We start from the raw sequence: 24,929 nt of genomic DNA on the forward strand, positions 1-24,929 counted from the left end.
GGGGCCTAACTGGCCTGCCCACTACTGGTGGAACAAAATAGTCTATCAACTGTGAACATGCCAGAACCATAATCACCAGTCATTCATTTCTGCCACAAACCATTCATGTCTGGAGGCTGAAGGGCAAATTTTTCTTGAGTGTGTTCCAGCCACTGAGAAATGCTTTGCACACCTGATCACTGTGTTTGACCGTTCTTCCCCTATTACGCAGGAAGAATAAAGTATTATACTTAAGAATCTGAAAATGGATCAAATATTGTATGTTATTCAGTTCAGTTGCTCAGTCATGTCCGACTCTTTGCGACCCCATGAATCGCAGCATGCCAGGCCTCCCTGTCCATCACCAGCTCCCGGAGTTCACTCAGACTCACGTCCATCGAGTCAGTGATGCCATCCAGCCATCTCATCCTCTGTCGTCCCCTTCTCCTCCTGCCCCCAATCCCTCCCAGCATCAGAGTCTTTTCCAATGAGTCAACTCTTCGCATGAGGTGGCCAAAGTACTGGAATTTCAGCTTAGGAACTACTATTAATTTCATTAAGTGCACAGTGATATATATTATGGCCACATATAATATTTACTAACATATATTATGACCATTTCTCAATAGGGAATCTTAAAATTATTAGGAGCTATATGGAGATAGCTAACTTACACTGAAATACATCAGTAAATATTATATGTGAAACTAATGTGACAAAAATGTATTTAAATTAGGTGGTGGTTATGTGGGTACTTACTACTCTATTTTCTGTATATTTGTAAATTTTAATGAAACGGTTTAAATGTCATTAGGTATCATGAATAGTCAACAAATACAGTGCTGACGATAAAAAACACAAATTTAAAACAAGACACAATTTTTCAACGAGTTGTCAGAAAGGCTTTTCATTGTTGCTGCTCAGTTTTTTTTTTAACAATCTGAGTTGATGTCACAATGTGGAAAAATGTAAACTTCCATAGTCCCAACAAAAATGTGTATTGATGCAACCTTGAGAGGCAGTCTGCCAAGAATCAAAAGCCTTGAAATGCTGTAAATCCACTCTTCAACAATTCCACTTCTATAAATTTATCTAAGAAAATGCTAGCTATGTGCAAAAATGTAGTCTCAGGGCTATTCATTTCAGTGTTGTTATGATAGCAAAGCAGAGCAGACAGCTAAACATCCAATAATAGAGAGTGGCTAAATTATGGTAAAACAGCCATATACAAGAGTATCATAGCAATAAAAAAAGCAGAAATGCTTTCAATTATAGGAAAAGGTATTCATAATGTATTAGGTGAGGGAAAAAATGAATACCAAATAGGATTTTTCCTCCTGTTAAGGAAAAAAATTATACTCATACACAGAGGCAGAGAAACAGGAACAGAGACATATGCATATATAAATAGATTTAAATAGATACATGTATATATACAGATAGACTTAAATATATATGGATCACAAGTTTCAGTTCTTTAGACACATCTTTCTTTAATTTTCAAAAAATATGAACTGTTGTGTCATAAGCAAAAAAGGTTTTCAAAGTGGAAATTATTTTTCCAATTTTCTCTACAAAATCTTCTAAAAATATATATTATGCTTTTGTTGATGAATTATAATCATAAAATTCCAAATGCCATTCACTACATATTACTATCCCAATTTGTAATATGACCTGCTTCCCTTGTCTGGTCTTCCCGTCCTCCACATCTTACACCACAGTAAGGCATTTAGTTGCGTCCAGCTCTATACTTCTAAACAGTAACTATCACTTCCTTCACTCTCACTTGAGCTAATGGTTGTCTCCTCAGTTTCTGCATTCTTAACACTGGTACTTCCATGCCCCCAGGCTATATATCCAGTGGTCATATTTACTCCCTGTTCACGATCAATCAATCCACCCTGAATATTCATTAGAAGGACTGATGCTGAAGCTCCAATACTTTGGCCACCTGATGCGAAGAGCTGACTCATTGGAAAAGACCCTGATGCTGGGAAATGTTGAAGGCAGAAAAGAGAAGGGGACAACAGAGGACGAGATGGTTGGATGGCATCACTGACCCAATGGACATGAGTTTGAGCAAACTCCAGGAGATGGTGAAGGACAGGGAAGCCTGGCGTGCTGCAGTCCCTGGCGTCACAGAGTCAGACACGACTGAGTGACTGAACAGCAACATGATCATCCATCACACAAGATCACGCATTTTCAATCAAACGGTCCTGCAAAATGTGTCAGCTTGCCCATTCTCCATTCTTCCTGCTACCACAACCCTAACCAGGTTATTAGGGTTGCACACTGGGATTACACCCGCAGCTGCCTAACCCATGGCCTTCCTGCACCAATCCAATCTCAGACCCATCCTCCAAGTCACTGGAGAACTCAGAAAACCGTCAATGGCTTCCTATTGTTTAGCAGAAATGCCAGACTCCCAATTATCTTTCTAATTTTGTCACCCACAACCTGTAAAACTTGGCAGACTCCTTCGCACAGGGCTGAATTAAGTAAACATTTGAAGAATGAGCAAAAATCCTTCCATCTGGGGGAGGTTTGCTCCCAAGGTGGTCCCTCCAATGTGGTCCTGGTTCCCAGAAGCCTCCGCTGCCCCCCTGGGTGCCTCCCCTTCACCCCGCCACCCGCCCTGGCTCCCACGCATCCGCGAGGCTCCTCAAGTCCCCACTCCAAGGAGCCTTCGCTGACCTCTCCCCACCACAGGGACTGCTCCCTCCTCCCATTTCCTGTGGCGTCTGCTTTAACCACACAAGTGACCCTTGACTGTGCTGACTTAGATACTTTTTTTTTTACCTTCTGTGTGCCTATGAATTTTGTCTCCTGTATAAAACCTGAACATCTCTAAATAAGACACGGATGTTGCTTATACCTTTTTACACATCTCACTCACTGCAGAGTTCCATGGCATTTCATTTAAACTGTAAGCACTCAAATACACACCTGTTTATTAACATGAAACAGCACAGAAAGTGTCAGGCAGAGAAAAAAACTTAGGTTCCCAACACTTAGGCTGGAAACAAAGCTGGCTACACCTAGACTTCTACATCCAGACAAAACATTAACCGCCACATGTCACTAAAACAGCCTGCATTAAAAAATTCAAATGCCTTAGGCTGGAGATGTTTTATGCCAAGTTCCCCTCTGCCCACCATTCTAGCACCATCTCCCAAGCTTCTCTGAGCCAGGCCACCTCCACGCCTGGAGTGCTTTGCTTTTGCCTGCACTATATTTCCTTTGTCTTTGCTCCACAATCCTCCTCCACCATCTCCATCTGATAAACAGCAGCTCAAATATCACCACTGCCCAGCAATTGTAATGACCCTCTCTAGGAAGATGTAATTAGCCCCACATCATCTTCTTGCTAATAAATACTATACAATGCATATCAACCATATTATGTACTATATAATGTATATCAACCATATTGTGGATTTTTTTTTAAACATTCAAACACACACAGTGAGATAGTTAAGGGCAGGAGCCATAATTAATTCATCTTTATAACCCCAACATCTGACAGTAAGCAACTTCAGAAAAAGAACTGATTTTAACTCTTTTCAAAAAAACAAACAAACATAAAATAAGCCAGAACAGGGCTCATTTTAGTCCTCCAGGACCCCTCTTTCCTTATCTGTTTCGGTTCCACTAGGTCTCTCTGCTCGCCACAGCTGTCAACTCCCCCATTACCAGCACATCTGGTCTCAAAGGAACAATGAAGCTTCCCTCCACCTCCCCGAAGCTACAGGAGAATCACCTAACTAGTGTAGCAGAGAGGTTGGGATATTTATAAAGAAGAAAAGTCAGGAAAAATGTCAGAAAAAAAATCACCAAATAGGTTTACAGAGTGCTTGCTGCTGATCCGCTCTTGGAACTAACAAGTCCAGGTGTACAGCCAAGTGATTCAGTTATTCATTGTCAATCAGCTATGCATGCTAAGTCCGACTCTTTGTGACCCCATGGACTGCAGCTTTCTAACTTCTCTGTCCAAGGGATTCTCCAGGCACAAACACTGGAGTGGGCAGCCAGACAGCCCTCATCCAGGGACTGAACCTGCTTCTCCTGCATGGGAAGCAGATTTTTTACAGCTGAGCCACCAGGGAAGCCCCTCAATCAACTATACGCTAATACAAAGTAAAAATTTTTAAATAAATAAATAAATGAACCACAATTTACTTAAGCAAAAAAAAAAAAAAAAGAAAGAAAGCCCAGGCTCACTGGAGACGTGCCTGGCACAGCCCCCAAAGGCGCCTCGCTCCCTATTCTTCCCCCACAGCACTGTCTGCGGTAGAGAGTAAACAAGAGATCCTCAGCGTGCTGAGCCAAGGTGGATTTGCGTTGGTACCACACTACCCAAGCCTGATGAGATCACCCGAACCTCTGCCAGATCCACAATCCCTTCTAGAAACTGCTGATCACTTCTTTTCTTCAGGGACAGTTCCCCCCTCCCCCCCCACCCACCCCCGCTCACATCATCCCATTGGACTCTAAGTCATCTGGAATTCTCACTCAAAAGCCATGTAGTCCCAGCCACACCAAGGGAGGACAGCACTTCCTTTCTGGTCCCAAAGATTCCACCCCAGCCTTCAGGCCCACTGACACAGAAGCCCCATAGGCCACTCTCCAGAACTCTGGAGAGACTCCTGCCCTCCCCTGGGTTTCCCTGGCCAATCCCACTTGTCTCCAGTGAAACTCCCCTGTGACTGCGATGCAGCCACTAGAAAAGATACCTGCTTCCATTGGAAGGCTCTTAACCCAGCCTCATCCGCCACCACATGGCCTCAAACTGTGGTCGCGGCTTCTTTCCACTGAATCACATCAAGAAGACCAATAAGGATCCAAGAAGCACCATCTACTGAGACCCTCTAAGCTGTTTCCATTTCCCGGTGCCCACAGCTACTGTTGGCTTAGAAAACAGAGGCCACAGATTCTGAGTCCCGAGAACGGCCGTGACTCTGCCGACTCAATTTTATGAGCTTTGTCCATCTCTCTAGGCGCTTTAGCAGCCGCCTTGCAGGCTCTTCTGCAAGTGGTCTTCCAGAACTACATCATTAGAGTTTTACAACAAAAACCTTATAAATACACAGCCTAAAAACATCTATGGCTCCCTCATATACACCTCAGCCCCGTCATGGGGGGCCCAACGTGCGCAGCAGCAGACACCAGGTGAGAAACAAATGCGTTTCTGTTTTCTGCACTTTCATTACCGAAAATCCTTTTCCACCTTAGAGTCTCTATACCATATTTGCCTTTTCTGGGCAAAACACAAGCTTTATAAAGAACTCTGCCTTCTAATATATAACCCAGTCTACTTTACAAATTGATTCTTTTTTTCTCCTATTTTTTACCTATCTTCTCTTGGAGTCTTTGTCTCTATGAATGACTTAATTTCAAGCATTTACTGAATCAATATCTAATGCGTATCAGGTGCATGTGTAATACACAGCATTTTCAGGTACGTTTTTTTCATGGACTCTTTACAACTTTTTATAACATTATGTAAATGTTCAAATATACACAAAGTAGAGTGAACAGTGTAGTAAATCCAATATTCCATTTTCCAATTGCAAAAAATTATCATACTGCCTATTTTTCCTACACCACCAAAACTGGGTTATTTAAAAGCAAATCTCAGATATCACAATCTCACCTGTAAATACTTCAGTGTACATCTCTAAAAAACTCTTTATAAGTTTCCATATTCAGAATACTATTACCTAGCCTAAAAATCAATTAATAATTACTTAATATCAAATAATCCTATCAGTATTCAAATTCCCTGATACCTCAATTTTTAACAGTAACACATTTTGATACAGAAAGTGATGCTAGGAGAATTAATAACCTCCTAAGCCATATATGCACAGCAGCAGAACAAGTTTCTCACTTGAAGCCTTGGGTTCTCTTTAAATATAGCACACCTACCTTCTGACCATGTTTAGAAAAGGCCTACATATGTAGTCTTTAAAATTATTTTTACAAAAATAGCCTTTCTTCTTTTGAGTACTTTTATTGCCAGTTAGATAACCTCAAAAGTGGTTCAGTATCTGGGACCTGAGGCAGACTTTGTTATTAGAGTATTAGTCACTCAGTGCTCAATATCACAAGGAAGTGAAAATATAAGAAACGAAGGAAATAAACTTGTATAGTGTGATGCAGCATCTACTGTTACTCATACTGAGGCCTCCTCAAGGGCACCACAGCTGAAGTTAAATGATATGATGATGGTAACATCAGCAATGTTCTGCTCAGGAGAGACCAGGGTTGTCCATTCTGGATGAATGAAAGATGAAGAAAGGTGTTTACAAAGAGCTTTAAACTTAGGCCGGAAAGCTTTAGTATCTATCATCTGCTGCACAGGACGATCTCGGAAAGGTAAATGGGTTGCGAGACTAAACTCAACAACTCCTTTTCGGTACTGAACATCATGTGAGGCAACAAAGTAAAATGTAAACCATGCAGCCATCACAGACAGTCGCCTACAAGTATGGGATACATTTTAAAAGGCAGACACAAAATCGATCTCTTTTACAAGTCTTAAGTAAAGGTACTTCTGGGGATGTTTTTAACAACGAAATAGAGAGCTGCTTGAAAATAATCTTTAAAAACTGTAGAACACAAATAACAAACAAGACAGATTCCTTTATACTGACCTTCAAAAATATTGTTTTAAGTTCAGCTGGATCTGCTCTCTTGGTTAAAGCCACCTATGAATAAACATAAAAATGTTTATATTATTAGAACAAAGCTGAGAAATCAAGCTCGCAGACTGAAAGAAAATAAACTCCAGGTTAGAAATCAGTGAATTTCATTTCTGCACTTAAAGCACTAAATTTACCCAGTGCTTAAACTACTCTCTGGATTTTAAATTAGACTTCTTATGAGGCTTCTGAAATGATAACATTCCATACAAGAAACAAAAGCTCCTAATATGCAGTGTTTAATATACATCATTTTTTTCCCAAAACGAATAAGAAAAAAAGAAAAGTTAAAACAGACTTGCAACCACCTGGCATTTTAAACTGCAATCCAGAGTGACCCAAACCCTTTCACAGGGGAATATTAAAGTACAACTTGTTAAGTATGCAAGAAAAACGTAGTTTTTAGAAAGGTTAGTGAGCAAAGCAAATAATATTCACAGACAGAAGGCAATTAATCCCCATGGCTCCACAATGGACAGGCATGAACACCCAGCAATCTGGTCATGTCCAGCAGTATCCTCCTCTCCCCAACTTTATAAAAAAATCCAGAAGTCTCCAATTGTACAGCACTGGGAAATACAACCATTGTTATCTAATAACTTTAAATGGAATATAATCCATAAAAATATTGAACAATGTTGCACACCTGAAACTAATACTGTAAATCAACTGTATTTCAATGAAAAAAAGAGAAAGAAACCATAAGTTTCCAAATGTTTGATTATTATTTACCACATTCTGGAATACAAGGGGCTATGGTTACCTTTCAAGAGCAAAGTTTGACAGATTAGCTCAGAATAGGTGTTGTGCTTAATTCTCCAGCCCACAAAGTCCAAAAACATCACTGGGGAAAGAGAAGACAAACTTGAACATGGCTGCCCCAGGCCAACACAAAAGAGTCCTTATGTGGAACCAAACAGTGGGCTTATTCAGTGTCCCATCACCCAATCCTGCTGGCAGAAACCGTCATGAGACTGAACTCTCCCCAAGCACAGCATCACCCCATGATACAGCCAAGGAGGGGTTCCTGGAACCACCCCAATACTGGAGCCATGTCGCCATCCATGGGGAGATTTATGCAAATTGTTCTAAATCCCTTCGGTGTGTTTGCAAAGGCTCTCCTGGGATCTTCGGACAATGGGTTCTCTGTCTTGAAATATGTAACTGCCTGAGCTCCTTGGCCCGCCACTGTCAGGAATAATTTTATTAACTAATTGTTGGAATAGAAGAGGTAGTTTTCCTGAAACCAGTTAGTTGGTCACCTTGTTTCCCAAACCAAGACTGATAACTCCTAACTTCTGCTGAGTACTTATAACCACCAATGCTATTTTTATCCATAAGAATTTGCCATCTTTTTAAAATCCTCAATCACTGAGTGTTCTCTGCTATTCAATTAGAAAAAAAAAATATAAAAGTCGACTGCAAAGCCAACCGAAGACGGATGATAGTGCTGCTGAGAGTCTCACAAGATCCCCTCCATGTGGGCCTATATTCTGAGAAAGGCGGGAAGGACACTACTGGAGAAGGGACAGCATGAGAAGTTTCCATCCTTTTCTTCAAGAGAAAAGACACTCCCTCCAAGTTCTACATCTCAAGACCATAAGCAACATTTTTTTAAAAGGCATATGGTGACCCTCAGCACTTAACTGGGTTTCCTTTTAAAAGCAAAGGTAAGTTTCCACAAAGTGAACTATTCTTCCTCCATCTGAGTAACACATCCTTTAAAATCAAATTAATTCACTCTGCCACACACACTTCATAAAGCCTTCCCTGGGCAATGCTATTTCAGAGTGAACGCCCCCCGCCCTGACTCCCACAGCATTCTTCTCCTTACTGATCCCAGAATGCAGTCATTGCTCACCGCCAGGACTACACCTCTGTGAGAGAAAGCAAGCTTTCAGCCTGTAACGCTCCCAGGGCGGAGGGCACGCGAGAAACCCATCCATATGGCGGCCCAACGCGCCTAAGCCATGTCACCTAATGTGTACAGCACACTGACAAGTTTTCAGAGCAGGACTATGACGTCACTGGATCCTCATCGCAGACCTGAGCTCAGACAGAGCATATTATTGCTCTCATTTGACAGAAAGGGAAACCAAGACTCAGAAAGGGTCACTTATTTCCCCGAAAGTCAGATTTAGCAACAATTTTTGCTGACATTTCTAAGTGTTTTCTGAGCGGAGGTCAAGTTCCAAGTCTTCCATCCCCTTACTGTGCTGGTCTTCTCACTGAGTCACATCGTAGGCAGCTTTAAATTAACCGTAGCTTATGTTACCCCTAATATAAAATAGCACATGCCTAAAACAAAGAGTCTCCCCAGTTTCTCCTAGAACCACCAGTTTGTAGTGTCCATCCAGTGCTATGATTAGGAACATGTTCCAGTATCAGACTGCCCTTGACTGTGGGGGGCAGACCTGAGCTCTCAACTCACTAGCTGTGTGACCCTACGGTTTTAAGCCAACTCAGAACACCTATTCAGGCAAGCTCACACTGCATCACCTGACAAGCCTTAGTCTGTTAGGCTTTAGAAGATTCTCAAACTTTAGGTTTTTCTCCAAAGGCTAATTTTCATTGTTTTATATACAAGTATATATTTCTCAAATACGAATAGCATGTAAATATTTACAGCTATTGGGAGAAGGAAATGGCAACCCACTCCAGTGTTCTTGCCTGGAGAATCCCAGGGACAGAGGAGCCTGCTGGGCTGCCGTCAATGGAGTTGCACAGAGTCAGACACGACTGAAGCGACTTAGCAGCAGCAGCATTTACAGCTATTATTCTTAGTACCTAGTTGTCTGATTTGCTTTATCGTTACTGTTCTGAATTTGCATTTATAAGAATAGATGCCACCATTAAAACAAAGTTTTTATATCAAAAGTTTTAAATAAAGTAATTTTCAAACATTGTTAGGGAGTAAATCACCAAGAAGAAAAAGGATTCTTGGCAGATGACTAGGAAATATCACCATTTGCTACTTAATAATTTTATACACAAGCACATAACATTCACACCAAGTGGAGGTTAAGGAAGAAAGAGGTGGGGGGGGGGGGTTAAAAATGGAAACTATGCATTATCTTTTTTTCCATAAACTGGGAGACCTTTATCTTTGTTAATGACAGTATAGAAATTTCAGGTCAATTTCCCCAAGGTATGTTCCATAATGTATGTTCCGCAAAATTTGAGGATCACTGAATATGTTAACATTTTTGACAAGACAAACATTATAAATAACAGTTTAAATAGGTTATCAATAGCATTTGCAAAATACATATACTGGCTAGGTACATTCCAAATACAAAAAAAAAAAAAAAGCCAACAATAATATAACTTGAAGGACTGGTTTTAAAAAGCGGGCAGTGGGACGCATGGCAAGGAAACCCAGAAAGATATTTTTGAGGACAAATAAATTCATTTTTGTTTTAATATGAGTTACAGCAGCCAAACAGAGGAAGACACTGGAAAAGATTTTTCTACGTGTAGGAGTATTGTTTAAACTGGCTTTCTTACACTGGAATCAAGACTCAGTTGAGGGCTCATTGCTTTAACAAACTGCAGAGGTACGGAACTGTGCACTTAAAATAGTTTCTAAGTCTAACCAGGGGTGTTGAGAGGGAACAAACTTAACCTACAAAAAAATCAGGGATATTAATTTGAAGAAGAAAGCATGCAGAAAAGCTCTCTTCTTACACTGGGAAGCTCGAGCCATGTAAGACCACGATCTCGCAGACACCTTACTCCTCGTGTCCCCTGCTCCAGTAAAGGTCAGAAACTAAGTAGGAGCTCTGAACATGTTCTTAAAGAAAAACTTCCAGGTGAGTAGAAATCAAATTTTACAAGGAAAGCAGGCAGCTCTTATTAGGCCAATGCAAATTCTCACACTCTGCCCCAAATCTACCAAATCAGAAACTCTGGGGGCAGGATCAAGCAATCTATGGTTTAACAAGTCCTCCAGGTGATTTCGGAGAAGGCAATGGCACCCCACTCCAGTACTCTTGCCTGGAAAATCCCATGGACAGTCAGCCCCCTGGCCGGCTGCCGTCTATGGGGTCACACAGAGTCGGACACAACTGAAGCGACTTAGCAGCAGCAGCCAGGTGATTCTGATGCCTGTAGGCTCAGAGGGTAAAGCGTCTGCCTGCAATGCAGGAGACCTGGGTTCGACCCTTGGGTCAGGAAGATCCCCTGGAGAAGGAAATGGCAACCCACTCCAGTACTCTTGCCTGGAAAATCCCATGGACAGAGAAACCTGGTAGACTGCAGTCCATGGGATCGTAAAGAGTCGGACACGACCGAGCAGCTTCACTTCAAAGTGTGAGAACCACAGCTGTAGTTGATGTAAAATCCTGTCTGACTGGGCTTGAGATCCACTGCCCTGGCTGCATGTTTGCATTGCCTCAGGGCTTCGGGGTTTTATCAGGCCCCAGGCTGATCAAATTAGACAGCAAAGTCCAACTGAATTAGAATCTCTGGAATGAGTACCTTTAAAGCTTCACCACGAGATGGTGAAGGACCAGGCTGAGAACCACTGGGTTAGAACCCAGGACGCCAGACCTCATTCAGCTTGCTATCTCACTCAGCAACAGTTCTTCCATCACCCTACGAAACCTGAAAGGTCTGAAAGGCAAGACAAGCTCAGACTTACACTGAAAATCCTACTGTCATGAAGTAATTGTTTACTTTAGATAGGAAGTGAAAACAGAGAGGCAGCTCATCGAAAGCTACTCTGTGTGTGTAAGCACATGCACGCTTGTCTGCGTGCACTGACAAGCAGAAAACGGAGAGGTGGGGGAAACCTCATAGTGGGTGGTCCCGAATCTCATGGAAAGCACTACTGGGTGTGACCTAATAACTCAGAAGCTGGGGCTACCCTTTCTTCCCACGTGTCTTCCTATACTGCAGAGACTGGAAGGTTAAACTACATTTCCCAGAATCCCTTGCAGCTATGCGGCCTAGGTGCTGTCAATCAGACGAAGCTAAGTAAGGTGTGGGAGGCAAAGTTTTGGAAAGCGAAGATTTGGAAGGTAGGGGCCATGCCTTTGCTGTTTCTGCCAGCAAGCATCAGCCTTGGAACTGGCTGATCTTCCTGCGGCACATGGAAGTGTCCAGTTTTCCTCCTGCCATGTCAGCGGCAGCATGGTTCTGAAACCCTCCCACTTTGGTGGGTAGTTTCATGACTGCACAAAAGGCAAATGCTCCCCTGGTGGCCTGCTCTGCAGTGAGGCTCCGCAAGTCACTCCTAAGAGCTCAACCTGAAGTTTGTTTCTTCACCTTTCCAACAAATTCCATAAGCCATTTAACACTCTGTAATAAATTTCCCTCTGCTTAAACCAGCTAGAGTGGATTCTGTTCTCTGCAAGTGAACCGTGACTGATACAATCAGTAGCTGTAAAAGAAAGTTTGAAATTCCCCAAAACCACAGTCACCATTTACTCAAGAGGGATAAAAATGAAGTGTCTCATCATGTTTAAGAAAAAGAAGTTTCCATTGACTTCACTGAATCACTCATTCCTCGTCCTACAGTTCCCCTATGGTCTAATAAATGAAGAGTAGTAACCATAAAAAGTTACTGAAATTAATATACAAACAAGATATCATGTTAAGCAGTATTCAAACCACAACCTTTCTGTGTAGTCAACCCTCAAATGTTCAAGTCACTCAACAGTTGACTTATAAAGCAGCAGACACCACAAATGTTAACCCACTGGGTAACTACGCAAGTGGGTTATTTCAGGGATGTGGAAATATTTTATCAGAAGGATTCAATAGTTTACAAAATGGGTTGTAGACAAACATTAGACAATGATAAAGCCATCACCATTAAGCTTCTGTATGAAGAAGCAGAGTACAGCAATTAAGAAATGAATGGCAGTGTTTTAGCTGTGGGTGCTGCTATGCCAAAATAACTTTAAACACTCTAATTTTAGATTTTATTATTATTAAGCTAAAGCTAACATTCCAGTAAATGTTCCCAAGACTAAAAATTTGACAAGAGACAGTTTAAGTCTCCTCTGAAATAGACATTCGTCTCTTTATATTTTCAACTCCTTATGGAGAAAGCATTGCTTGCTCATCGTGTCATAAGCAAACATCACCAGGTCTGGGGTTTCAGTATGTTGCTAACTTGGTGATCTTGGACAAGTCAGTTCGCATCCCCAAGTTTTAGTTTCCTCATCTATAAAAAGGGCAAAATCCTTTGCAGCCAATTAAGTCGACTATGTTCTTTTCCCCAGAGCGGCCCCGTGTGCCATGGCTGCAAACAGCAGCCTCCTCAGCAGTGTGCACAGCCTGTCGCCTGCAGAGGCTGCCCTAAGGGGCCTTGGAGAAAACCCTCTCCAGTGCACACTCACAGCGGGCATGCTGTCCCCAGTGCAGGCTCCAGACATGCATGCCTGCTTTCTTTGGAAAGCCCCAGGGCAGTGGCCAGGGTCCACACTGGCCAAGTCTTAATGTCCATCTGCACCAAGGTGCAGAACAAGGAGCCTGTGATTGGGGCCATCTGCAGGACCAAGTTCAAGTTCCCTGGTCACCAGAAGATCCACATCTCCAAGAAGTAGGGATTCACTCAATTGAATGCGGGTGAATTTGAAACCATGGTGGCAGAAAAGCGGCTCATCCTGGACAGCTTTGGGGCCAGATACATCCCGAACCCTGGCCCTCTGAACAAATGGTGACTGCAGGCATGAGAGCGTTGGCACTGTTCCCTCCTTACTCATGCCTACCAATAAATCCTACTTCCCTGTCAAAAAAAAAAAAACAACTCATGCCTACCAATAAATCCTACTTCCCTGTCCAAAAAAAAAAAAAAAATAGGGCAAAACGACAAAATTTACTTATCTATTTCATAAAGTGATCTTAAGGATTAACTAGGATGAAGAAAAAGTGCTCTGTGAATTACAGAGTGATACATAATGCTGGTAGTGATTAACAGGTACCGTTAACAAATATAAGCCAAAAACACAGCTATCTATTTCTAATCCCAAATAAGAATGGAAGATGAGGAAGTAGGTCCAACGTGTATTCAACTTAGAAATAAGCAACAAAAGGTGAAAAGCTGAGGAGAAAATTAATCTATTAGATGATCACAGTCTTGTTAGGAAGCCTGCAGAATCAATCAGCTTGAGGCTAAGGGGGCCACCAATGATGCTTCAAACTATCCCAGGATTTGAGGTGAGAAACCCACAACAAAAGCAGGTTGCCTAGGCTGCCTGTTAGGTCAGCTGAAATGGCAGCTTCACACACAAGCTGCTCTGTCAGTCATGTCAGACTCGCTGTGACCCCATGGACTATAGCTTTCTAGGCCCCTCTCTCCATGGAGTTTTCCAGGCAAGAATACTGGATGGGTAGCCATTTCCCCCTCCAGAGGGTGTTCCTGACCCAGGAATCGAACCCCTGTCTCCTGCGCTGACAGGCTGATTCTTTACCCCTCAAGCTGCCTGCCCTCTTCCAAATCAAACCCACACTGAGTGTCCACTCGGCAAAGCCAGATCAGGCGCTTGTGCCCTGGCTGCAGGGAAAGATGGGACCAAGTCTGACTCGTGTTCAGGCAGGCAGACCTTGTAATATGGGGATTTCCTCCAGTACAGGAGAGGCAATCAGAAGATGATGGGGAGACGTCTAGCTTCCAGCCCAGCATGCAGGGGCTTAGAAATGATCAGTCAGTCATAAAAGCAAGTAAAAAGCCTAAATGCTGAAAAATCTACTACTCCCAAACCACTGCCCCCCAAAATGGAGACAGAAAGGCAGAACCAGAAAATCACAACTTATCAGAGCTGAAACCCATCCTCTGAAACCTCTGCAGGAACCAGTGTTGAGAGTGGGTAATTCTGAGCTGCAGATGGACAACTGCTGGAGGCTCAGTGTGGACAAGAAGAGACCTGGCAAAACTCTAGGTGGACCTAGACATCATGGATTCTCCACACTTTTGTGAGTTTTACCTCCTGGAGCTCAACTTGGCTCTCAGTGACTACCAGGGAAAGACCACCTGGCACTTTCAGTAGGAGGGAAGGAAAAGGAACCAAGCTGAAATGCACAAGAGCACCCAGCTCTGCTTCAGAAGAAATCATTTCATAGACACCTAACCTGTGGGAGTATTGCCAGAGCCAGTTAACCAGAGAAAAGGCAATACCCAACGCCAGCCACCTTCAGCCATCCTCTCCCACCTAAGGGGAAGAGGAACTGAGAAACACTTGTGAAGTACACTGTCCAGGGACGTGGGCTCTCTACTGAACTGGGACCTGGTCACAGGACGGCAGAACATTCCTTCTCCCTCTACACCCTACCCTCACAATACCAAAGGACCAGTTACCGCCATTCCTCTTATCCAGTACATCACGTCTGGATATCAAGAAAAAAAATCACAAAAAAATACCAAAAGGCAAAACAGCACAATCTGAAAAGACAGGGTGAGCATTAAAACCAGATTCAAATATGGCAGGAATGTTGACATTATCAGACTAGAAACTTAAAACAACTATGATTATTAACCTTCCCTGGTGGCTCAGACGGTAAAGCATCTGCCTGCAATGCAGGAGACCTGGGTTTGATTCCTAGGTTGGGAAGATCCCTTGGAGAAGGAAATGGCAATCCATTCCAGCACCCTTGCCTGGAAAATCTGATGGATGGAGGAGCCTGATAGGCTACACCCCATGGGGTCGCAGAGAGTCGGACACGACTGAGCGACTTCACTTCATGATTATTAACATGTTAAGGGTTCTGATAGATAAAGGTAGACAGCATGCAAGAACAGAACAGTGATGTAAGTAGAAAAATGGAAAGTCTAAGAAAGAAACAATGTTCTGATAATATGTCAATAGAAATCTCCAAAACTGGAAACCAAAGGGAAAAAAAAGACTGAAAACAAACAAACAAAAACAGAACTAAATATCCAAGTCTGTGGGACATCTACAAAAACGTCTCATATACATGTAAGGGGAATACCAGAGGAGAAGAGAGGACCAGAAGGAATATTTGAAGTAACAATGATGCAGAATTTCCACTCAATCGAAGTCAGACACCAAACCACAGATACACAAAGATTAGAGGACACCAAGGAGAATAACCAAAATCACCTTAAACATCAATGTACCAATTAATTGAAAGACAGAGACTGTTACAATGCAGCAAAAAACAAGACCCAGCTATATGCCATCTACAAAAAAGACACATATAGATTAACAGTAAATGAACCGAGAAAGACATACCATGAACACACTAATCAAAAGAGAGCAGAGTAGCTATATTACTTTCAGGCAGAGCCTGCTTTAAAGCAAGGAAAGTTAACAGGGATAAAGAGAGACAGTATATAATGACATCAGGGTCAATTTTCCAAAAAGACATAACAATTCTAAATCTAACAGGATAGAAAGCCTAGAAATGAAAAAGAAAAGTGAAAGTGAAACTCGCTCAGTCGTGCCAGACTTTTTTGGACCCCATGGACTACAGAGGCCATAGAATTCTCCAGGCCAGAATACTGGAGTGGGTAGCCTATCCCTTCTCCAGGGGATCTTCCAACCCGGAGATCAAACCCAGGTCTCCCACACTTCGGGAAGACTCTTTACCAGCTGAGCCACCAGGGAAGCCCGCCTACAGGTAGACCTTCACAAATAAAGTCAACTGATCTTTACAAAGGATCTAAGATAGTCTCTTCAACCAGTGGCGCTGTATATCCACACGCATTCATGACATTAAAAGACATCTGCTCCTTAGAAGAAAAGCGATGACAAGACGAGACAGCAGAGACATCACTTTGCTGACAAAGATCCATACAGTCAAAAGCTATGGTTTTCCAATAGTCATGTATGGATTAGAGAGTTTGGCCATAAAGAAGGCTGAGTATCGAAGAACTGCTGCTAGAGAAGACTCCTGAGTCAACCTTAAAGGAAATCAGTCCTGAATATTCACTGGAAGGACTGATGCTGAAGCTGAAACACCAATACTGTGGCCACCTGATGCAAAGAGCTGATTTATTGAAAAAAGACCCTGATGCTGGGAAAGAATGAAGGCAAAAGAAGAAGAGGGTAGCAGAGGATTAGGTGGTTAGATAGCATCTCCGACTCAAAAGACAGAAGTTTGAGCAAACTCCAGGAGATAGTGGAGGACAGGAGAGCCTGACGTGCTGCAGTTCATTGGGTCGCAAAGAGTCGGACACAACTTAGCAACTGAACAAAAACAACATCTGCCTGCAAAAAAATGATTCTAGACACAGACCTTAAACCCTTAACAAAAATTAACTCAAAATGGATCACAGACCTAAATGCAAAATTCTTAGAAGATAACACAGGAGAAAACTTAGATGATCTTGGCATTTGAGGATGATTTTTTGGATACAACACCAAAGGCATTATCCATAAGCTGGACTTCATTAAAGGAGATGTTTCTGCTCTGTGAAAGACACTGTCAAGAGACTGTAAAGATAAGTGAACACTAGGATAAAGCATTTACACAAGAATAGTTAATAAAGAACTGTTACCCAAAATACACAAAGAAGTCTCAAAGCTCAACAACAAGGAAACAAACAACTCAATGAAAGTCAAAATATGGGCCAAAGACCTTAATAGACACCTGACCAAAGAATATACATAGACAGCAAATAAGCATATGAAAAGATGCTCCACACCGTCTGTCATCAGGAAAATACAAATGAAAACCAGGAAATACCACTGTATACCAACTAGAATGGCCAAAATCCGGGACACTGACAACACCAAACACTGGTGAAGATGTGCAGCAAAAGAAATCTCAATGTTTGCTAACAAGAATGCAGAATGGCACAGCGACTTTGGAAGACAGACTGCAGGATTCTTACAAAACTAACGTACTCTTAACAAGAGCCAGCATTCATGCTGCTTAGTATTCACCCAAACGTGTCGAAAACTATCTCCACGCAAATACCTGAATGGATGGATGTTTACAGCAGCTCTATTTGTAATTGTCAAAAGTTGGAGGCAACCAAGATGTCTTTTACTCAGTGAATGGATAATCCAGATAATGGAATATCATTCAGTTCAGTTCAGTTCAGTCGCTCAGTCGTGTCCAACTCTTTGCGACCCCATGAATCGCAGCACGCCAGGCCTCCCTGTCCATCACCAACTCCCAGAGTTCACCCAAACTCATGTCCATTGAGTCAGTGATGCCATCCAGCCATCTCATCCTCTGTCGTCCCCTTCTCCTCCTGCCCCCAATCCCTCCCAGCATCAGAGTCTTTTCCAATGAGTCAACTCTTCACATGAGGTGGCCAAAGTACTGGAGTTTCAGCTTTAGCATCAGCCCTTCCAATGAACACCCAGGACTGATCTTCAGAATGGATTGGTTGGATCTCCTTGTAGTCCAAGAGACTCTCAAGAGTCTTCTCCAACACCACAGTTCAAAAGCATCAATTCTTCGGTGCTCAGCCTTCTTCACAGTCCAACTTTCACATCCATACATGACCACAGGAAAAACCATAGCCTTGACTAGACAGACCTTTGTTGGCAAAGTAATGTCTTTGCTTTTGAATATGCTATCTAGGTTGGTCATAACTTTCCTTCCAAGGAGTAAGCGTCTTTTAATTTCATGGCTTGCAGTCACCATCTGCAGTGATTTTGGAGCCCCCAAAAATAAAGTCTGACACTGTTTACACTGTTTCCCCATCTATTTGCCATGAAGTGATGGGACCAGATGCCATGATCTTAGTTTTCTGAATGTTGAGCTTTAAGCCAACTTTTTCACTCTCCCCTTTCACTTTCATCAAGAGGCATTAAGCACTTAAAACTGAGCTATCAAAACATGAACAAAACGTAAATGCACAAGCGACAGAAGCCAATCTGAAAAGGCTACATATGTATGATTCCAACTGCACGACATTCTTGAACTATGGAGACCATAGAAAGATCAGCAGTTTCGTCACCAGGGTTGAGAAACAGGGAAGGAAAACAGGCAGAGCACAGATTCTCAGAGCAATGGAAAGACTCTGTGTGACACTATAATGAAGGATACCGATCATTACAAAATTTGTTCAAGGACTGTTCAGCATCAAGAGTCAACTCAAATGTAAACCACAGACTTTGAGGGAAAAGGGTGTGTCAGTGTAGGCCCACCAACTGTAACAAATGTACCACTCTGATGGGGGATGATGGTAATAGAGGAGAGGTGATGGATGCATGGGGGCAGGAGGCATACAGAAAATCTCTGAACCTTTCTTCAAACTTTGCTATGAACCCCAAACCGCTCCAAAATAAGAATAACAGTAGTAATACTAATGTCTAGTTTTTAAAAAGATCATGGGTGGCCAGGCCCTATCAAAGTGAAAGGAATCAGGCAGAGTCACTAGGCACACATCTGTATAAACCCCCTTTCTTTTCAAAGTCTCCTTGAAGTAGGTTGGATTCTTTTATTTTACAATTAAGAAAACTGCAAACAAACAGTTGATGGGTCCCAAGCCCCATGCCTTTCCCACAGGTCCACCACCTAAGCAGTCAAGGGTTAGACCAGGGTTTCTCAACCATGGCCCTACTGACATTTTGGGTCGGATCATTCTTCATTTTGGAGGAGGGTCTGGTGCATCATAGGATGTTCAGCAACATCCCTGGCCTCTAATCGTTAGACGCCAGTAGCAACCCCTTCTCCCAGACGTGACAACCAATAGTCTCCAGATGTTACCAGGTTTTCCCTGGGAGCAAAACTACTCCACCCCCAGGGAGAACCAGTGCCTGAGACGGCGCTGCTCCACTTGCTCATGCAAGAAAAGACGAGCACCTACGGGAAGCCTACCATGTACCAGGTCCAGCGCCAGGAATGAAGGGGACAATGCCCAACAACCAGAGATCCTACCCCTCTGGGGGCAGGGGAGGGGGGCGATGACAAATTTATCAGCAAGTGGCTGGTACAAAGCGTGTGATGATACACGCTACCACGAATTAAGAGTGACGGCAGAACTAAGACCATAACTGCTGGAGTCAGGGGTGGTGGAGGTAAAGTCTTGGACTGGGTTGTTTATCACTGGATTACAGCAATTAACACTGACTAGCTAACTTTTACTGGGCCCTTAACTCTAGGCTTAACTCTAACTTCCCTGGTGGCTCAGATGGTAAAGCGTCTGCCTACAATGCAGATCGGGGTTCGATCCCTGGGTTGGGAAGATCCCCTGGAAAAGGAAATGGCAACCCACTCCAGTACTCTTGCCTGGAAAATCGCATGGACCGAGGAGCCTGGTAGGCTACAGTCCATGGGGTCGCAAAGAGTCAGACACGACTGAGCGACTTCACTTTCACTTTAACTCTAGGCTAGGCATGTCCTAAAGGCTGTACGCCTGATCTTTATGCCTGATCTCACTTAAATATCACCAAAACTATCTAAAGTGAAGAACCATTAATGGCCCCAGTCTTCACTCACAGAAAACAAACGTCCGGGGGGAGAGACAGTTAGGGACTTTGGGATGGACATGGACACACTTGTATGTTTAAAATGGATAACCAACAAGGATCTATTGTACAGCACATGGAACCTGCTCAATGTCGTGTGGCAGCCTGAATGGGACGGGAGCTTGGGGGAGAATGGATACATGTGCATGCATGGCTGAGTCCCTCTGCTGTCCACCTGAAACTATCACAGCATTGTTCATTGGCTATACCTCAATATAGAATAAAAAGTTCAAACAAACAAAATATCCCCAGTCTCCAGATGAGGAAGCTGTGGCATTAAGACACTTGGTCTTAAATGAGTGGTAGCAAATCACAGAGCAATAATGACCCTAGAGCCCAAGTCGTTTCACACTAATTATACTATTAATACCTGGAGGATGTGCCAAGAATTTGGCGATCAAAGAGGGGTCTTTAAGCTATCCTTGCGAATGGTGCTACTAGACAACACTGTAGCTGAAAGCAATTTAAAATAAAGTCTTTTAATTTGGCATTATGATACATAAACACCCATGGTTAGGTGGATGGTAGATTTACCCAATGCAGAATATTATTCTCAGTATTATATGCTGAACTCAGTCTCAATTTTTTTTTAAAGCATCAAGGTTACAGTATAATTAGGAACCAGCTGCAGTTGTAATTACCACTCCCAATATAATTTGTTACATATTAGCAAGTGTCAAATGACTACTGCTCCTTAAATGAATAAAACTGATCGTGCTGTTCCGAAGACTGGGATGTATGTTCTGATGGGGAACAAAGGAATATAAAAAGTATATGACATATTTATAAAGTGCTGAAAGGTTCTACTTAGGAGATCACAGGTTGCAGGAGCCCAGATAATGCCACAGAAAGTTAAAATGGCTTCTGGGAGAGAACAGCTAACTTAATAAATGCAGAGGAAGAGAAAGCAGCAAGTCACAGGACAATAGAAAGTTGCTTTCACTAAATAATACCTTACCTGTTCAAATTTCTGCTGCATATCAGCATCATATAATTGAAGAATAGTCAAGAATCCAGGAAGAAGGTAAAAGAAAACCAACAGGAGCCCGCTGCATAGCTGGGATACTCGTCCCAAAGACTGTGCACAATTTCACTGGAGCAAATCCTCCTCCACGCTCCTCCACGACTTCCAACATGACCCTGGGCACGTGCTCTGGTTCCAAACTCCCTTGGATGCTCACCCTTCTGCAAAGCTTTCTATGTCCAGGCCCAGCTCTAAGCTTTAGAAACATGAGTGCATTAACTGCCCCCCACAATAACCCAAGAAGGAAAAACAACCTTGGCCCGTTTATAGATGAGGAAACTGAGGTACACAGAGGTGGAGTGACTTGCCCAGAGCCACAATGTGAACAGAGCTCATGATTTCAATCATTGTGTTATAAAGACTTTCAAAAGGAAGAGAGAACACGTGATTAAGAAAGCAGAGGACCTGGAGAGTAAACAAAATTAGGTCACATCAACCGCAATCCTGGGCCTCATTTAGATGACCATTTGAAAAACAATTTTTAAAATTGTAAGATGATAGTGATAGTTTAGTCCCTCAGTCGTGTCTGACTCTTTGTGGCCCCATGGACCGTAGCCTGCCAGGCTCCTCTGTCCATGGGATTCTCCAGGCAAGAACACTGGAGTGGGTTGCCATTTCCTTCTCCAAGATGATAGTGGAAATGTGTAAAATGTGTACAGAATAGATATTTGATCATACTGAAGAGGCACTGATTTTTTTTTTTAATGTGACAATGATATTTCAGTTGTGCTTTGGAAATATACCTGTTTTGGAGATATACTGTAATATTTACAGGTATGATGTCTGGGGTTTGCTTTGAAAAAAATCAGGAGGATGGGAAGACAAGAGAGGGTGTGGTATAAATTAACAACATCATCCACAAATTGATAACTACTGAAAGTGGCTGGGAAAGGACATAAGAGTTTGTTATGCTGTTCTAATTTTCTGTGAAAATTTCCCATTATGAGACATTTTTTGAAAAAAAAAAAAAGGGTATTTTTTTTTTTTTTTTTACGTTTTAAGTCAAAGGCCAGTTCCTCCTGGAAGATTTTCTAACCAGGTTTCCCACATAGAATGCTATTTGCCCCTATTTTATGGACTTTGCAAATGAATGTTTAAATTTTGATTCTCTTGCTAAGCAGCAATGTGACATAGTGTTTTTCTCACCTGCTACCAAGAGAGAATGAGAGAGAATCAGGATTGAATGAAAGTAGCATAGCCTGGAACAGAATCTAGCAGTTCCCTGCTTCCCAGCTACTTGCAACCTTTCTGTATTCACAGCGGCCCCGCTGACCGAGGCATCGGTGGACAGCTGAGCCCTAATGCAGGGCTCTCTTGGCTCTTGGAACGAATCAGAGCCTGAGCCAGCAGAGTGTCTGGGCCGGCCTGGCAGCAGGTTGCCCTGGCTGATGATGTGGCACTGATGAGAGTTCATGACCGTGTGGGATGGAACAGCAACAAAAATTACACTGGCTCCCTACCTTTCATCTGATATCAAACATGAGTGGTTTCTTGTGTAATACTAAGAGGGAAAGCTGTGTTTAAACATGACAGATGACCCAGAATGCAGGAGCCACCATACAGGAAAAGATTAATGGCTCCTCTGTCCGTGGAATTCTCCAGGCAAGAATTCTGGAGTGGGTAGCCATTCCCTTCTCCAGGAGATCTTCCCGACCCAGGGATCGAACCTGGGTCTCTGGCATTACAGGCAGATTCTTTACCATCAGAGCCACCAGGGAAGCCCAAACATGTAACATACAAGGGTGTAAAAGTTGAAAGTGTGTATGAGCCAGTTAAACATCAAACAATTGCAAAAAATAAATATATAAATAATGTGTAACAGGATAAAAGGCCAAAGTTCTTAATTTAAAAGCGCTCTTGGACAAAGTCAATATGAGAAAGCAAATAACCCAATAGAACAGTGGGCAAAGGTCAAGACCAGGCTCTTCTTAAAATGCAGATGGACACCAAACACAGACTAACGGAAATCTCCAAGAACCATCGTAAGGAAACCAGGGGCTGGACTACCTTTTACTTCTGGAGCTGAAATTCACAATGGAAAGAAAGTGGAATCCTGAAATGCAGACCCAAATCTACCTGCAATAACATAAATGCGTGGGATCTCCTTGGTGGTCCCGTGGTTGGGATTCTGCCTGCCAATGCAGGAGACATGGGTTTGATCCCTGGTCCAGGAAGATCCCCCAAGCCACGGAGCAACTAAGCAGGTGAGCCACAACTACCGATGCCCACGCACCCTAGAGTCCTCGCTCCACAACCAGAGACGTCACTGCAGCGAGAGGCCCACACACTGCAACTAGAGAAAGCTCGCACGCAGTAACAGAGACCCACAGCCAGCCAAAAAAAACAAGAGTGTGAAGATTCACAGGGAATCAAAGTCCTTGCCAGGGGGCCTGGCAGAGTCCGGTAAGAGAGCTGACACGTCACCAGCCTTTCTGGTCAAACCTCCTGCAGGACCCAGCATGCTTTTGGGAGCAGCTGGTCTGAAACAGCAGCAGTGGACATACTGTTTGGACCTGCTGGAACTGTCTCCCTTTAATCCAGCCAGACCTTCTCAGTCACAAGGAAGCACACTTCTCTGGGAGCCTCCTTCCGAAGCAGCTGCTTTGTAGTCATGGAGACTCATCCACCTTGAATGGCCAGATCCCTGCCGGGCTTTACTCTGCAGCTATGATTCCCCATTATGCATGCTCTTGGAGGTGACTCACACACAGCTCCTCAAGTATTCCAAGTTAGCGTTTTTTGTTTGTTTGTTCAGTGAAGGATGGAGAGGCTTGAAAAAAATGGTTTATTAGGGGAAGATAAAAGTTTCTGACAAACCACACACATGCAACAGAAAAATCTCCTGCCCCCTTTCATTCTCCCATGGGTGGCACCCCCAAATAGATGAACAATTCAACAAACAGTGTCTGAATGTTATGGAATATGTACTGTGAGGGTTCAGTTCTTGGCTTAAAATCTAGCGGACAACATAAAGCATAAGAAACATAACCAGGACCATTTTCCTTCAGAACATCATTATCACTCTCTCCCCCGAGGCAATTTAAAAATGATTCAATATCTGTTATGGGCTGAACTGTGTTCCCCTTGCCAAATTCATATGTTGAAGCCTTAACCCCCAGGACTTCAGAATATACCTGTATTTGGAGATAGGACATTCAAAGTAGTAATTAAGGTAAATTGAGGTCATTAAAGTAGGCCTTAAGCCATTAAGACTGGTGTCCTTACGAGAAGCATAAATGAGGGCACAGACACAGAGGAAAGACCACGTCAAGACACAAGGAGACAAAGGCCATCCGTGAGCCCAGGAGGGAGGCCTCGGAAGAAATCAACCCTGCCTACACCTTGATCTTGGACTCCTAGCCTGTAGGTTTGTGGGAAAATAAACTTCTGTTGTTTAGGCCACTCAGTCTGCGGTACTTGGTTATGGCAGCCCCAGCCAACTAATACAGTATCACTGAATGTAAACTCCTCATTCAAACGGCTCCAACAGGACCATTCTTTTATTTGTTTTGGATCCAGTTTCAAACACTGCATGTGGTTGTCATGTCTGTTTGGGAGCCTCCTTTATTTGAGCCTTTTCATTCATAAGACTGGCATTTTTAAAGTCAGACCAGAGGTCTTACGAAATGTCCTACTTTCTGGATATGTATAATTGTTTCCTCATGATTAGATTCACGCGCAACCCCTTGGCAGGAAATCTCTAAGGGTCACATTGTGTACTTTCCATCACATCGCACCAGTGGGTGCTCCACGCTGGCTTCTCCCTCCTCCCGGTAATGTTAAATTGGATCACAGATGGAGGCCAAGTCCTCTGCTATA

General features: G+C 43.0%; 1 protein-coding gene and 1 non-coding gene across 3 annotated transcripts in view; one reads left to right on the top strand and one right to left on the bottom strand.

The window, feature by feature from the left end:
• SLC25A13 (solute carrier family 25 member 13) overlaps positions 1-24,929 on the bottom strand; it is a 229,565-nt gene that overhangs the window by 191,138 nt on the left and 13,498 nt on the right. For both annotated transcript variants that reach the window (XM_068972557.1, XM_068972556.1), the window contains exon 2: positions 6,642-6,695. In XM_068972557.1, the coding sequence (XP_068828658.1) occupies positions 6,642-6,695 (54 nt within the window). The remainder of the gene's footprint in view (positions 1-6,641; positions 6,696-24,929) is intronic.
• Positions 12,883-13,017, top strand: LOC138080534 (small nucleolar RNA SNORA70). The gene has a single exon (XR_011144991.1). It is a non-coding gene; the product is annotated as a small nucleolar RNA SNORA70 (small nucleolar RNA).

Source organism: Capricornis sumatraensis, chromosome 5 (assembly GCF_032405125.1).
Source record: "Capricornis sumatraensis isolate serow.1 chromosome 5, serow.2, whole genome shotgun sequence".
NCBI classification, from domain to species: domain Eukaryota; kingdom Metazoa; phylum Chordata; class Mammalia; order Artiodactyla; family Bovidae; genus Capricornis; species Capricornis sumatraensis.